This window comes from Hoplias malabaricus, chromosome 2, assembly GCF_029633855.1.
Source record: "Hoplias malabaricus isolate fHopMal1 chromosome 2, fHopMal1.hap1, whole genome shotgun sequence".
In the NCBI taxonomy this organism is placed as follows: domain Eukaryota; kingdom Metazoa; phylum Chordata; class Actinopteri; order Characiformes; family Erythrinidae; genus Hoplias; species Hoplias malabaricus.
Window position 1 is genome coordinate 11,119,369 of NC_089801.1, and position 15,406 is coordinate 11,134,774.

The 15,406-nt window shown below is 41.1% G+C and overlaps 1 protein-coding gene across 1 annotated transcript in view; it reads right to left on the bottom strand.

Annotated features, from left to right (window-relative positions):
- The window catches only part of tacr3a (tachykinin receptor 3a), a 38,253-nt gene extending 26,132 nt beyond the window's left edge, over positions 1 to 12,121 (bottom strand). The window contains exons 1-3 of the mRNA XM_066659727.1: positions 11,754 to 12,121; positions 2,221 to 2,409; positions 1,776 to 1,926 (exon numbers count right to left, since the gene is read on the bottom strand). Coding sequence (XP_066515824.1) covers positions 1,776 to 1,926; positions 2,221 to 2,409; positions 11,754 to 12,121 — 708 coding nt within the window. The remainder of the gene's footprint in view (positions 1 to 1,775; positions 1,927 to 2,220; positions 2,410 to 11,753) is intronic.
- Positions 12,122 to 15,406: the final 3,285 nt, after the last annotated feature.

Here is a 15,406-nt window from a genome sequence, read left to right on the forward strand (position 1 = left end):
TGGTTGTTTTTAATAAAGTGTGGCCACAGAATAATATATTGAGGACATGAAATAATATATTGTGGCCATGAATTAATATTTTGAGGTCATAAAAATAAAACATTATATTGAGACCACAAGATAATATTATATTGTAGCCTTAATATATTATTTTATGACCACAATATATTACTTCATGGCCACAAAATATTATTTTATGACCTCAAAATATTATTTCATGATCACAATATAGTATTTTTTGGCCACAGAATATTACATTCTGGCCACAATACATTATTTTGCCACCTCAGTATATTATTTAGTGGCCATTGCATTGTAGAGGCTCCTTAGCTCACACACTTACACAAATGTCTGAATTACACACACACAAAAAAAAATGGAGACTCCAACAAAGTTCATACTTTGATTTTGCTTTGGTCATGTAATATGATGTAAAGGAAAAATAAAAAATAACAGTTGTTTTTGAGAAGAGAACTGTTGGTACATAAAGCAAAGAATCCAGAACTTTTGGGATTAGATTGATTCCCGATGGAAAAAGGGCAGTTCTTGTTATCTGGAGCCAAACGTTCTAGTAGTCAGTGCAGTGGAAAATGTCCTTTAACAACACACACAGGAGTGTAGCAGCAGTCTCTAGCCTAGCCATTAGTCTGATGGATCATTAGTTTAGACAGATCATTAGCTTAGGGTGCATCTACATGCATTTGCTGATATTATGTATTCGTATAGTCTTTATAACTTGTCTACTGTGGGTAAATTTGATCAGTCAGATCATTCAGATCATTAAATATAGCTCCATGTTTCTACACCACTTTCTAATTCTACAATTACAGACTGTAGTAGTGGACAGTGAATGGATACAGTGTTTAAAAACTCCAGCAGCACTACTGTGTCTGATCCACTCATACCAGTGCAACACACACTAAAACACCATCAACACCAGGTATGAGTACACACAGTACACAAAAAAACTAATCTATAGTGCAAAGATACCAAGACGTAGAGAAAGTGGTAGAGAAACACAGTGATGATGAAACCTCAGGAAAACTGAAAGGGAAGAGCTTTAAAGACTAGCGAAGTTATTGAAGAATGTAGTTCCCACCAAATGCAAAATGATTTGTGTGCTCTTGAAGTCAAATATAAATCTGTCAAAGACTCTTGAGTTCTAAGATAACAAACATATCGTCATTATATCACACCTAACTCCATTTTCTCTGTGGCGATCTATCAGTGATAGAAGTGCTTGAAGACTTCCTTAAGCACTTTATTAGAAACCTACACTTGCTGGTGTGTTTATTATTAAAGAAATCAATATATGTCCATCAAAATAGCTCAAGTGTTATTTTATTAACGTCAAAGGATATACAGCTTTTGTTCATTAATATCAGCTGGCACATAATGGGGTTGTTTCCCAGACAGGGATTAAGCCTAGTCCTGGACTACATAGATGAATAAAATGTAATTTGTCAATTGAAAGGAGCATAGAGTCCAGGACTAAGCTTAATCCCTGTCTGGGAAACCAGCCCAATATTTTTTAGCCAATCGGCATCGATGGTAAGCATCTGCCCCCAGAGCCACTATGGACCATGCTGTGACACTGATTTGTACTTTCTAAAGCAAAGGACTGGGTGATGCTATAATGAAGGTGCGTTTAAGTGAGTGGAGGTATAAAACAGATGTTTGGGGTAAAGTTGACACTGTGTGAATTCATATAATCAATCACTAGCCACAACTATAGTCAAAGGGTTTGCTAGGAGACATCGAAATAAAGTGTTTACCTTTCTCTTGGCTCTCAGCTGGCCGTGGTAGTTGTCTGATGAGTCTCCAGGGATTTCTCCTCCCCATAGTGTCACCCCCACTATAGTGTACGTTATCCCCATCACCACTAGGGGCAGTATGTACACCAGTACGGTCACTATGATATGGTACCTGCCAAATAGAAACGAGAAGAGATAAATTAGAGACAGTTTACGACCAGTGGATACAAAACTACACAAGACAGGTGCTGTTTGGTATAGATAATAACCAAGGCTCACAAATGACAAAAAATAGGTTAATAATAATTAATCACATTAGCTTCTTTTTTTCTGTGCTACTACCACTATTAACTCCTTTCTTAACAGTAAACTATGGACACAAGATATTACAAAAATCTTCACTATTTTTATATTTATATATAATATTTATATAATTTATAATTAGTGAAAAATAAAGTGCTCTCACATGAAGGTGTCTTCTCCAGGTCTGGGCCAGGCCACGTAGCATAGCGTCCTCTTGGGTAATTTTTTAATGGTGGAGAAGAAACAGAGGGGAAAGGCCAGAATCACAGCCAGCACCCAAATACACACAATGACCACTTTAGTCGCTGTGGCTGACAGGTGAGGCTTCAGAGGATGAATTATGGCCATGTATCTACACACACACACACACACAAACACACACAAACCATGGAGAGATCAGTTACAACATATAAAAATGTGAAAGCCAAGTTTACACAGGTAGCTTATCACAATATCACCATAAAACCTGGGAGCCAATATTTACTCACTGAATTTCATGCTTCTGTTCCCTGATCTAAAGTAAAAGACAACTGGCAATGGTTCAAGTGCAAGTATCAGCTACTGGGCCTTTAAACATAAATAATTTCCACATCACTGCCAAAGATGCTGGCTAATGTTTACTTTATGGGCACCAGCAAAATAGTGCCACATTCAAAAAGAACAATAAAAAACAATGAATATAATGATTAAAGACATTGTATTTTACAGACAACATGAAGATGCCATATAGCGAGGACTACCTGTACAGTCCATATGACTAATGACACAATACTGAATCTGAAGGGCAGGGATTGTGTAGGTAGTGGACAGGCTGTACATCTGTCAATTATTTTTCTAGGGCGGTCAAGGTTATTTAGAGGCACACAGAGCCAGAGCATGTTGAGTGACCTCTTATCCACAGAAAGCCAGAGAGAAATTCCTGCCACAGCGTGCATTAGCTTTCACAGCCTAATACACACACAGAAATACACACAAATAAATCTCGCCAAATTGTACAGTGGTTCAGTACCATATATTCAGAGGATATTCAGATTTTTTTGGACACCCCAACAATTTCATTGTGGTCATATTTGAGTCAGAATACAATTACATTTATATGAATATCCTCTCACCATCCAAGTAATCAGATGGTTCATTAACTTGTGTCTTCTTGGAGTCCGAAATGCTTCCTTTATTTACCCACTATCTAGTCCTACATAGAGCACAAATTAGGGAGCCAGTGTGTGGCTGCAGACAGAATTCAGAGAGCACTTGCTGGCACCAGAAACATTTATCACTGACACTCTTCGGTGCATATTTAATAGTGTATATATTTAAAAGCGACAACATTATAAAATATGGAAGTCAGCCAGTTTAGATACTTTTTCTCCAGCTTCAAATGTTATCTCTTGCCTACAGCTACTTCTATATTCCCTTTTAGTCTGTAGAAAAATGTGAAAATCCTGTTATGATTCTTATTTATTAAAGAAAAGAATGCTTTATTCTAGCTCACGTTGATATTCTGACTTTTCATGCTCCATATCATTAATGCCATCAATTTGCCAATATGTTCGCTATATTGGCAACTCTCTTGTGTTAGACATATTAGCCATTAGAGGTGTGCTCTGTCAATTGAATCTGTTGAATCATCAGACATTTGATTCATATAAACAAACAGTTCAAAAAAATCAATTCAAAAATATCATTTGAATTTCAGTCCCACTGTGTGTGTGTGTGTGTGTGTGTGTGTGTGTGTGTGTGAGAGAGAGAGAGAGAGAGAGAGAGAGAGAGAGAGAGAGAGAGAGAGAGAGAGAGAGAGAGAGAGACTATAATGTGTGTGAAAAAAAATGTGGGCCAAAAAAAATAACAGTGTACTATATAGAGAACTCAAATAATCCACTGAGAATACAGACAACACTACAAGATGGCTGACACTTTGAACAGAACACTACAGTGACAATTCTGAGGGGGGTACAGAGAAACAGTTCTCCAGGGTGTAAAGTAAAATCTGTACAACGCAGGTACATGCTTCAGTGAACTGAAATGTAAAAGCCCTTACAGGGAACTTGCTGATATTTCCATTCATCCATATGCTGTCATCACAACTGAATACAAAAACTCAATATATTGAATAAAAACAGCCAAGGTTGATAGGTAGCTACTTGCCTTCTCTAGCTGCACAATGACACCTTTAATAAAAACACAACCAATGGTGAGAGTATGGCAGGAAGACTAAGCAAGAAATTGTAAAGCCTATTTTAGGGGTGTCTTAAATCCTATTACAAAGCATGTCCATATTTGAAAAAATGGGAAAAATAATTGAATATATACAAATACAGATTTGAAGGATATATATATATATATATATATATATATATATATATATATATATATATATATATATATATATATATATATATATACAGTATATAAAAATGTGTGTGTGCTGAACTTTTTTGGGGTTCATCCAAGTCTTAATTCAAAGGGTCAGACTCCATCAGTCCTGCCTTGCTGGACTAACATAGAACTCTAACATAGCTGAGTTCTAACATGGCTCTTCATTTTTGTTTATGTTCTCTTTTCTGTACAGCTCCGCATCCTTTCAGGCCCATGGTTTGGAAGACCGGACAGAAACACCTGTGGGTTTGTTCAGAAGTGAAGTGAGAGTTTTCTCCAGTTCCCCAAAAATATCTGATGGGGACTGTATTTGGAGATGGTTCTCAGAAGTGCCACTTTCTCCATATTTTTGAACAAGCTCTGAACTCTTGTTTGTGAAACTGCTGTTATTTCCCATTGTCTTTCCTCTTTCTCATGCAAGTGCATTCTTTTATATGTCATCTCCTCAGAAAGATCTCCTGAATAATTCTCTGTATTATTAGTTAGACTGGAGATTTGTACATATAAATGTGAGTTATTTCCTCACATTGTTAGTTATGGCACTGTTTTTTTCCTGAAAATGTACCAAAACAAGCCCACACGTCTTGAGACACTTCCACTCTGATCTTTGCCAGGGGTGCAATACTGTGTGTGGTTTATGGTTCTATTTTGAAAGCCGTTCTCACTTGAAAGTGCTTACCCAGGCAGCTAACACAATTACACAGCATCAAAGCTTTAAAAGGCAATTGTATCTACTGTTGCTTGATCTTCCTGAAGAAACAGAGCATCCTTCAAAGCAGGACACCTTACAGTTCCTTAAAGATTCATAAGCTTTGCTGAACAATCCCAAATGGACGTGGATTGCATATAATCTGCTGACATGAGTTATAAAAGCGCTGGGAAAGTGGGGAAAAAATAAAATTAGATAAATAACATTATTTTGAAAAAGAAACTCAGCACCATCTCTGTCAGAAAGATTAAACATTAACTTAGCAGGGAACCCAGTCTTGTCTTTACAAATTTGATTCACTCTTGTCTTTCTAGATTTAAACTGAGCCGACACACGGGCCTACATTTCCCTGGAATTACATCAATCCTAACGCAACCAACAGAACACCTAAAACCTCCATTAACTTCTTGTCATTCCTCATTTGTTGATAGAAACGCCTCGGCACTCTTGTACACTGCCGGTTACGCAACAGTGCTGATGTCTCTGGCTTTAAAGGATCGATAAGTAGCAATCCCCATTAAGATTTAATGGAAAATCATTAAAACTGAATGAGCCACTGGCGAGAAGCGAGGACTCCAGTCAGGTCGCCTGGCTCTGAAATAGCCCATTTACTTTTTACGACACTCAAACTAAACTCCTACCAAGATAATGCCCTACTACGACTTATTCTGACTGGTCATGTGACCTCCATTCAGTATAACACAACACCACCATGAATGATGGACCACTCGAAGAAGTCTGCAATTATTGTCATTATTCTACAACATAAACTGAAAATATGTTTTGTATAGGAGTACAGCAAAACTATGGAACAGACATTTACCCCATCCATGGCAGTAAACAGAGACACAACAGGGGATGTTAGGTGCCTTCCTCAAGAGCACTACAACCCTGGAGGTTGAGGGAGGACAAAGCACTATCCCTTCACTACTGTACCCTAATTTTTCCTGATGGTCTTGGGGAATGGACCAATAGCCAAAATGCATTATATAATCAATCCTAGTCAATGAGCTGTAGACTAACAAAACCAACACAACAATGCACCAAATTTTAACAGTATATACATACATCTTTATGCAACACAAAATGGTCGTCATATACATATTTATACCCTTTCTGCCAGAGAAAGGAAACTAAACTGAGGAATTATAAAGGCTACATTTATACAGCTGAAATAACATAGTAGTCTATTTTAACAGCACCACAAAATAGGTGTTTCCAAAAGTTCCAAAATAACCTTTATTATTATTATTATTATTATTATTATTATTATTATTATTATTATTTAAACAGGGAAATTACAATCTGGAACCTACCATGACACAGATGGTGAATATAAGAAGTGTGTGTGTGTGTGTGTGTGTGTGTGTGTGTGTGTGTGTTTGTGGTAATAAAACAATCAAGCAATGTACAATCCTGAATGATTAGCATTTTTGCGCTAATCAGAGGTGACTGTATGATACATGTTGCAATGAGCATAAACAGAAAATCCCATAAGCAGCTCCTTGCACTTGAACATTAATAAAGCCATCAGACATTCAAAGAATGAACACTGATGAAAGATGAGATGATATTCAGCCGGAGTAAGTGCTCTCTGGATCCAGCAGTGAAGGACATACATGAAGTGTCAATAAATGAATTTGAGTCAGCTGACCCCTGAGCAGCTGACCCCAGCTTCAACTGATGCCATAGAAAAACCCATCTGAGTTCTATATAGAACCAGGAGGTCATCTAATGGGGCAATGTCCCACCAGCTAATCATCATGCCACACTAAACCCAAGTTAAGTTCGGATTGTGGACGATTAGCTCTGGATTTCAACTCCCTCTCCAGCTTATCTCAGAGATACTGGATCCTACCAGAGAAAGCAGTTCCACTGCTTTACAACCCAGAGATGGGGTACTGTGGTTATACCCCTCTAACCAAGTGCTTAGTCTATGGAGATGAAGTTGGTCAAATATTCTTCAAAGAAACATTTATGTAAATGAGAATTTAGAGGGCTTTTAAGAATGTAGGCACAAATATGAGGGCCCCAGGGGTGGATGAGGTCTGCCCCGAGTTCTGCAAGGCTCTGGATGTTATAGGGCTGTCCTGGCTGACACGTCTTTGCAACATCACATGGACATCGGGGGCAGTGCCTCTGGACTGGCAGACAAGGGTGGTGGTTCCCCTTTTTAAGAAGGGAGACCGAAGGGTGTGTTCCAACTATTGGGGAATCAGACTTCTCAGCCTCCTCAGTAAGGTCTATGCAGGGGTACTGGAGAGGAGATTCTGGCTGATAGTTGGACCTCAGATTCAGGAGGTACAATGCGGATTCCACCCTGGTGGACAAACATAGGGCCAGCTCTTCACCTTTGCTAGGATCCTGGAGGGTGCATGGGAGTTTGCTCAACCCGTCTAAATGTGTTTTGTGGATCTGGAGAAAGCATCCGACTGTGTCCTTCAGGGTATTCTGTGGGCGTGCTCTGGGAGTATGGCATACTGGGCACCTTGCTACGAGCTATCCAGTCCCTATATAAACAGAGCAGGATTCAGGTTTGTATGGCTAGCAGTTGGACTCCATCAGGGCTGTACATTGTCACTGGTTCAATCTACGTCCCAACCCTCACCTATGGTCGTGAGCTTTGGGTAATGACTGAAAGAATGAGATTGCAGGTACAAGCGGCTCAAATGAGTTTCCTCAGCAGGGTGTCTGGACTCTCTATTAGAGGTAGGGTGAGGAGTTTGGATATCTGGCAGGGACTCAGGAGTGGAGCCGTTGCCCCTCCATGTCAAGAGGAGCCAGTTGAGGTGGTTTGGGGATCTGGATGCCTCCTGGACGCCTTCCTGGTGAGGTGTTTCGGGCACGTCCAATAGGACCCAGAACACACTGGAGAGATTGTATGTCTTGACTGGCCTGGGAACACCTTGGTATAGAGCTGGAGGAAGTAGCTAGGGAGAGGGAAGTCTGGGTTTCTTTGCTCAGGCTGCTTCCCCCATGGCACGAATCTGGATAAACCGTGGACAATAGATGGATGGATGGGCATCAGTATGAACTGACCAGAGCTTTTTCCACTGATTGTTTGCTTTGTCTGTTTGTTTATATGTTTCCTGATCTGGCTTTGCTTTAAATAAGAGTTGCATGGCTGTGGCACTGACAGAGGTTGGGCTCAGGGCTTAGCACCCTCTGATTGTCCAAGACTGGCATATTCCAATTAAAAAAAAAAAAAAAAACAGGAAAAAACAAACAAACAAAATAAACTAAAGTTAAACAGCCCAGCATCAACATTCATTGACTGCTGACCAGTCTGACTGAGTGATGTCTGTGTTTGGCAGTCACTCAGGCGGCATCATGCATGTCCAGTCAACTCGATAACCATTCGTGCACTAATTATAGCCTCTACCAACAGAGCATTCAACCGCCATCTGACTTGTGGTTCCTAGGGGAAGGCTTCCCATAGCCACCATGATGATTTACCTAAGTGCCTGTGTCGACACGTACTCGTACTGAGTGCCTTTAAAAGGTATTAAACCACCCTCACAGGCTCAGCTCCATTCATGACAGCAGCAAGTGATTGATCTTAAAAGGCCACCATTTCATACGGCAGTGGATTTTATTCTCCCAGACTCGAGCAAAACCTGCGAGGTATCAAAAGATCTGCGGGCCGTCTAAATGAAAGCTAACAAAGGAAGCGGACAGCGGGACTGGGAAGGAGGAAAGGGGGATTATATGGAAGCTCAGGATGTCAGAGGGAGGCAAAGAGATTCGCACACATGGAGTCTGGCTTATTTAAAGAAACAGTTTGGTGAAAAATGTATTTCTCTGTGACAAGATGTTCCTCTGACCAGAGCATAGACTATTTTATGTAGTATTTTGGGACCTTGCTTAAAAATAATGACAATTACAGACTGTTTACATGATATAAGCCTGGTCTGAGATAAGTGCTTTGGCCTAAACCCATTTTAAAAGCACTTTATAAGAGGGGAATTTTTGTTCATAGGTTTGTTACTAGGTCCAATGCCATGGGTCAACCAGATTGGTATAAACCCCCCCAAACTTTGGGCTGTGGAGAGTGAAACTCTGTTCTCTGGTAATATAGAGCTTGTGATCCAGAACTAATCATCCAACGTCAATAACTGACCTCACTAATTTTCTCCAGGCTAAATGCCACTAAATCTTCACTGCAACCTTCATATATTCACTGTTAACCCTCCCCAGAAGAGTAGACACTGTTACTGTAGCAAGGAAGGATACCTTTTAATACCCCTTCCTTCAAAAGAAATGTCGTCAGATCCCAGAACAGTGGCCTGGGGCAGAGCCTGTTCTGACCGTGTGTCCAGGCTATCTCAGGCCTTCTGCTTTCTCAGGATACATGATGAGAGGCCACCACAGCAGGGCTGGCACATGTCCTCATGTGTTAAATCAATGTTTAAATACAAGAAACAGCTCTGTGGCGCTTTCAAGCTTCAACAGAGCCATGGTTTCTTATATGACTTCACAGGTTCCTAAACGGTTCTTAACTTGGTCCTGCAATATAGCCTAGGATCAGAGCTTTACCTTGTAGAACTTTAAAGAAACGTCACATTTGCTAAAAGAACCAACCACTGAAAAGTTCTAATGAGACCTAGAAATTTTCTAGGTGTAGGCAGTACTGCTGCAAAGTCAGAGACCGGACTTCATTTGTTTAAAATCTGGTTAAAATTTTCTTAAAAAAATAAGGAATCAAGGATACTTCACAAACCTCGGAAGTTCAGTCCTAGAATTAGATTGAAATTTATACTTCACATCCCAAAGGCTGAAATGTGCTGAAAAGAGGCCAAAATAAACACTCGAATATTGAATAATTTTGAGGTCTTGACATGAGAGGCAAAGAAAATGTCGAATGTTGTCACTGGCCAACATGATTGTGTTTTATAAATATGAACAAATTCATATAATATGATGCCTACAATACACTCAGAAAAAGTTGGCACAGAGGGAAAACAGGAGTGGATCACATGGCCAGGATGACATCATTTTTGAGCTGTACAGCAGGAAAAAAAAACTATATAAGGAAATGCCTCTGAACCCATTGGGCTCTGTCAGTTGCATAGTGCCATTGACTACAGGTTACGTGTTTTAAATACATCCTCATAGCGTTTTAATCAGCACAATTATGCCCTCTCTTAGGAGACTGATATAGTGTGAATATGACAGCAACACTTTTTCTTAAAGAATTCCTGTAATATGTTACTGTTTGTTTCGTTCTGTACTTTGTATTCCATGTGTATTCCATGACAAGAGAGAGAGAGAGAGAGAGAGAGAGAGAGAGAGAGAGAGAGAGGGAGAGAGAGTGAGAGAGAGAGAAAGAGAGAGACAGAGACAGAGAGAGACAGAGAGAGAGAGAGAGAGAGAGAGAGAGAGAAAGAGAGAGAGAGAGAGAGAGAGAGAGAAAGAGAGAGAGAGAGAGAGAGAGAGAGAGAGAGAGAGAGAGAGAGAGAGAGAGAGAGGCAGAGATCAAGGTGGAATTAAGTTTAAAACATAAATAAAATATTTCCACAGGGCATACTTAGCTTGGTAATGTGTGAAAGTGTGTGCACAGCAGCAGCAGTAGAAGACCAACAACAAGGGCTTATATTCTTAGCTTCCCAGAAAATCCCCAGCAGTGGCCCAAGAATTCGAGCTGGGCTACACCTAACCCTAACTTCAATCCAAGCAGCGTCAGTGCTAACCTTTGGGCTTTCTGATCTCATATAATTATAAAACCACCTTAAACTCATTAACACTGGCCAAAAGCTTGCCATTCAAGGCACACCTGGTCCCCACAAAGAGCTAAATACGAACACACTTGCGTTAAAAATATTACATTCTGCTTCCCTTGTGGTCCACACAAAGATCTAAAAAGACATGGACTACATGGGATTCCCAGGGACTACTGTGTGACTGGAGCAAAAAATGAATTTGATTCTTAATTTGAAAAAATAAATAAATAAATAAAACAAACAAACAAACAAATAAATAAATAAATAAGGCTGCAAATGTGGTCATGTAAATTAATGCCTTATTTTATGATCCAACCACATACAACAAACAAATGTCTCCACAGTGTCAGAATGTTTCTTATTTCCACCCTCCTAGGGGGCACTCTGTCCTCACACAGAGCTAAAAACAAACACAAATAAAGTAGTTGTTTTTTTCACAGACGTTCACTGTGACTAACTAAATGCTGCCTCATCTGCACTGAATAAACAGCATGGGTACCCACAAAGCATATATATATATATATATACATATATATAATTTATATTGGGGGAAAAAGAAGCAAAATTTGAGCCAAAGTTCTCTCTCTCTCTCTCTCTCTCTCTCTTCACACACACAGACACACACGCACAAACACACACACACAAGAATGCAGACAAATAAAAGCCTACCTAATCTGATTACTGTAACTTTAAACCAACATAATTATAAACACTACTTTTGCAACTATGAATATGTATTACAGAGAATACAATTACAGTCGTATGCAAAAGTTTGGACACTCACTGTTGTTGTTGTTGTTATTTATTTATTTATTTATTTATTTATTTAATAATAAATTATAAAAAAGTATTCCTCGTGCTGTTACCCAGTGGGGCTGTGGTCACTCTCACCTGTCCACGGCTATGGCGGTCATGGAGTAGATGCTGGCGAACACGGAGGTGACGGGGAAGAAGTTGTGGAATTTGCAGTACGCCTCTCCGAAATACCAGTCCCCGTGCGTAGCGTACACGAAGTTGACGAGCGTGTTGAAGGCGGCCATGGAGGCATCGGAGAACGCCAGGTTCAGTAAGAAGTAGTTGGTGACGGTGCGCATTCGCCTGTGCGCGAGGATGATCCACATCACCACCACGTTCCCGAACACGGCCACCGCGAGGATCGAGCTGTAGGCGAGCGACCACAGCGCCACGCGCCACGGCGGCTGCACGAACTGGTTGGTGAGGTTCCCCGCGAGCGCGGAGCCGTTTTGGGACGGTGCCATGGCGCGAGCGTGGAGCGCACAAGCTCATGAGCTCACGAGCTCCCAGAGACGAATCCCAGTCCTGCGCTTCACCCTGCAGAGCGCGCGCGGGACGTTATTCAGACGCGCGGTGTTCACGTGCGCTCCACCTCAGCGGCAAAGTGCAACAGGGGCGCGCGCTCTCCTGTTGCTTCTTTCCACAGCGCGGAGAGGGAGAGAGAGAGAGAGAGAGAGAGAGAGAGAGAGAGAGAGAGAGAGAGAGAGAGAGAGAGAGAGAGAGAGAGAGAGAGGAGGGTAAATAAAGAGGGTTAGAGAGAAAGAGAGAGAGAAAGGGAGGGGGGAGAGAGAGAGAGTGAGAGAGAGAGAGAGAGAGAGAGAGAGAGATACAGACAGATACAGACAGAGAGAGAAAGAAGGGTGAATAAAGAGGGTTTTAGAGAGAGAGCGCAGGAGGAACAGGTGGACAGGTGGAGAGTGATACGGACAAACAGAGAGAAAGGGGTAACTAAAGAGGGTTATAGAGAGAGAGAGAGAGAGAGAGAGAGAGAGAGAGATACAGACAGACAGCAGAGAAGGGGGTGTGAGAGAGAGAGAGAGAGAGAGAGAGAGAGAGAGAGAGAGAGAGATTGAGAGAGAGAGAGAGAGATTGATTCAGTGCTGTTGAGGGTAAACAGGGCTGGGTGTTGCATCAATTGTGTTTTCCGTTTGCACTGGGCTTAGATAATCACTGGATGGAGGGATGGAAAAAAGAATAATGACAACTCTACACCTCTATCCACGGTTTTAGACGAGTAGATAGAACAGGTGAAATAAGGTCAAAACAATGAGAAAAAAAAAGTGAACGAATAATGCAGGCCTACATTAGTGAATGTAAATGGACAGTCGTGTGAAAAAGTTAGGACACCCCCATAAAAATCAAGTCTCAAGTCTTTTTTAACATATTAAAACACATGGACAATTGAGCTTCATTTGATCAGCACAGAGAGATGGAGCTTATATAACTTTCACAAATAAAACTGAAGAAATTACTTATAAACATAGGCTGTAAAATGTAATGAACATGTACATTGTACATTTCTTGTGAGGAAAAAGTTATGACACTCTATGCCCTAAAAGCTGGTATTACCCCCTTTTGGCTGAAATAACCTCAATTAGACGTTTCCTGTAATCATCTACCAGTCTCCGACATCAACTGGGAGGTGTTTTTTCCCATTCCTCCATGCACATTTCTTTCAGCTGTGTAATGTTTGAGAGGTTTCCCTCAAATGCACAGGTCACCCACAAAGCATCTTAGTAGGATTAAGATCCGTGCTCCGATTTAGCCGTTCCAGAACTCTCCATTTCTTATTTTGGAGCCATGGTCATGTTTCATTTTCTATTTCAGCTTTAGATTTTGGACAGATAGTCTCACATTTTCCTCAAGCACCCTCTGATACAGTGAAGAATTCATAGTAGGTTCTATGATGGAGAGCTTGCCAGGCCGTGCTGCAGCACAGCAGCCCGAAACCATGACCTTTCCACCTTTGTGCTTCACAGTTGGTATGGGGTTCATGTGCTCAAATACTGTGTTTGTTTGTGCCAGACATGTCTTCTGTTACTGTGCCCAAATAATTCAGCTTTGGATTCATTTGTCCAAAGCACATTGTTATGGAAGTTCTGGTCTTTGTCTGTGTGCTTTCTGGCAAACTTTAGTCTTGCCCTGATGTTGTTTTTTTCCTGACAGCATGGGTTTCCTCCTTGCACACGTCCTAATAAAATCAAATGTGTGCAGTCTTGTCCTGATGGTAGATGCATGTACCTTGACACCAACTGTAGTAAGAGTTATTTGTAGGTCCCATGATGACATTTTAGGATTGTTGAAGACTTCTTTACACATCTTGCAGTCTGGTCTTGGACTGAATCTGCTGGGATGGCCCTGACCTGGCTTTGTTTGCAGTTCGTTTAAATGTTCTCCACTTCTCTGATTTCTAATTGTTTTGTGATCTTTTTACATCTCTTCCCAGACTCATATACACCTATGACTTTCTTTCTGAAGGCCTCTTTAGATCTTGCCATGGTGATACCACTCACTTCAACAATCAAGGGCAAATCAAACTAGTGTCTCAGTCATCATCATCATCATCATCTTCTTTTCCGCTTTTCCATTTCAGGGTCGCGGTGGCAACAGGGCGAGCAAAGAAGCCCAGACGTCTCTGTCCCTCGCAACATCCACCAATTCCTCCTGGGGGATCCCAAGGCATTCTCAGGCCAGCCGGGAGATATAATCCCTCCAGCGTGTCCTGGGTCTACCCTGGGGCCTCCTTCCAGTTGGACGTGCCTGGTATACCTCCAGTGGGAGGCGTCCAGGAGGCACAGTGTCTCAGTGTATTTTTATAATCTCCTTATAATGAAATGACCAGAACCCTTGCACTTGACATAAATACCCACCCATTAAATGACAGACTGGATTTTGAAGGGTAAATTACAATATATTATCCCTTCAGAGAGGAGCTCAAGCCCAGAGAGGTGTGGATGCAGACTAACTGGGTTTATAACAGTTTTCCTGAGCTCATGTGTTGATATCCAGACCCATTGTTTTTTGGACCCACCAAGGCTGGTCCAATTTAGCCATGAAACCTCTCACACTAAAATGACAGGTGTTTCAGTTTCATTGTCTAACCCCTGTATGTCTTATTCCAATACAAATTTTCACACAGAGAGTAGACATTCTAGGAAATGTGTGGAGTAGAATCTGTACTATCTGCATCCATCAGGCCTCTCACTTCAGGTAAATTGCTTCAGACACATCAAACAAGCTGCACATCCTAATCACATCAATCGCCCATTACTGCTCCCGTCTGCTTTCGGCTGTGGTGTTGTCAATAACCTACAGAGTGTTTGCATAGCCATCAAAGGTAATACATCAAAGAGGAGGAATGCCTGAAAATAATCAAGCAGAATATACAGACTGACTCACGCAGAGTCAACAATTTCCTCTGAGGCTGCACTAGGTCAGTTTTGTCTGCAGCAGAACTGCTTTAGTTCCTGGTATTTGTGATTTGATATTGTGTGGGTTCATTGTCCCAGCAACATTATAGATGACCATAAGTTCATACAAGCTGTTTTGGTCCTGTGCCTTTAAGATATATGATAATGACCAGTACCTTTGGCACATATAAACCCCCAATTAATGACAGACCCCGTATTTTGAAATGCTGACTCCCTGTCAGGTGGCACAGTGGCACATCAGGTAGTGTTTCTGTCACATAACTCTATGCCCTGGAGTTGTGGGTTCAAGTCCTGCTCCAGGTGACAATCTGTGAGGAG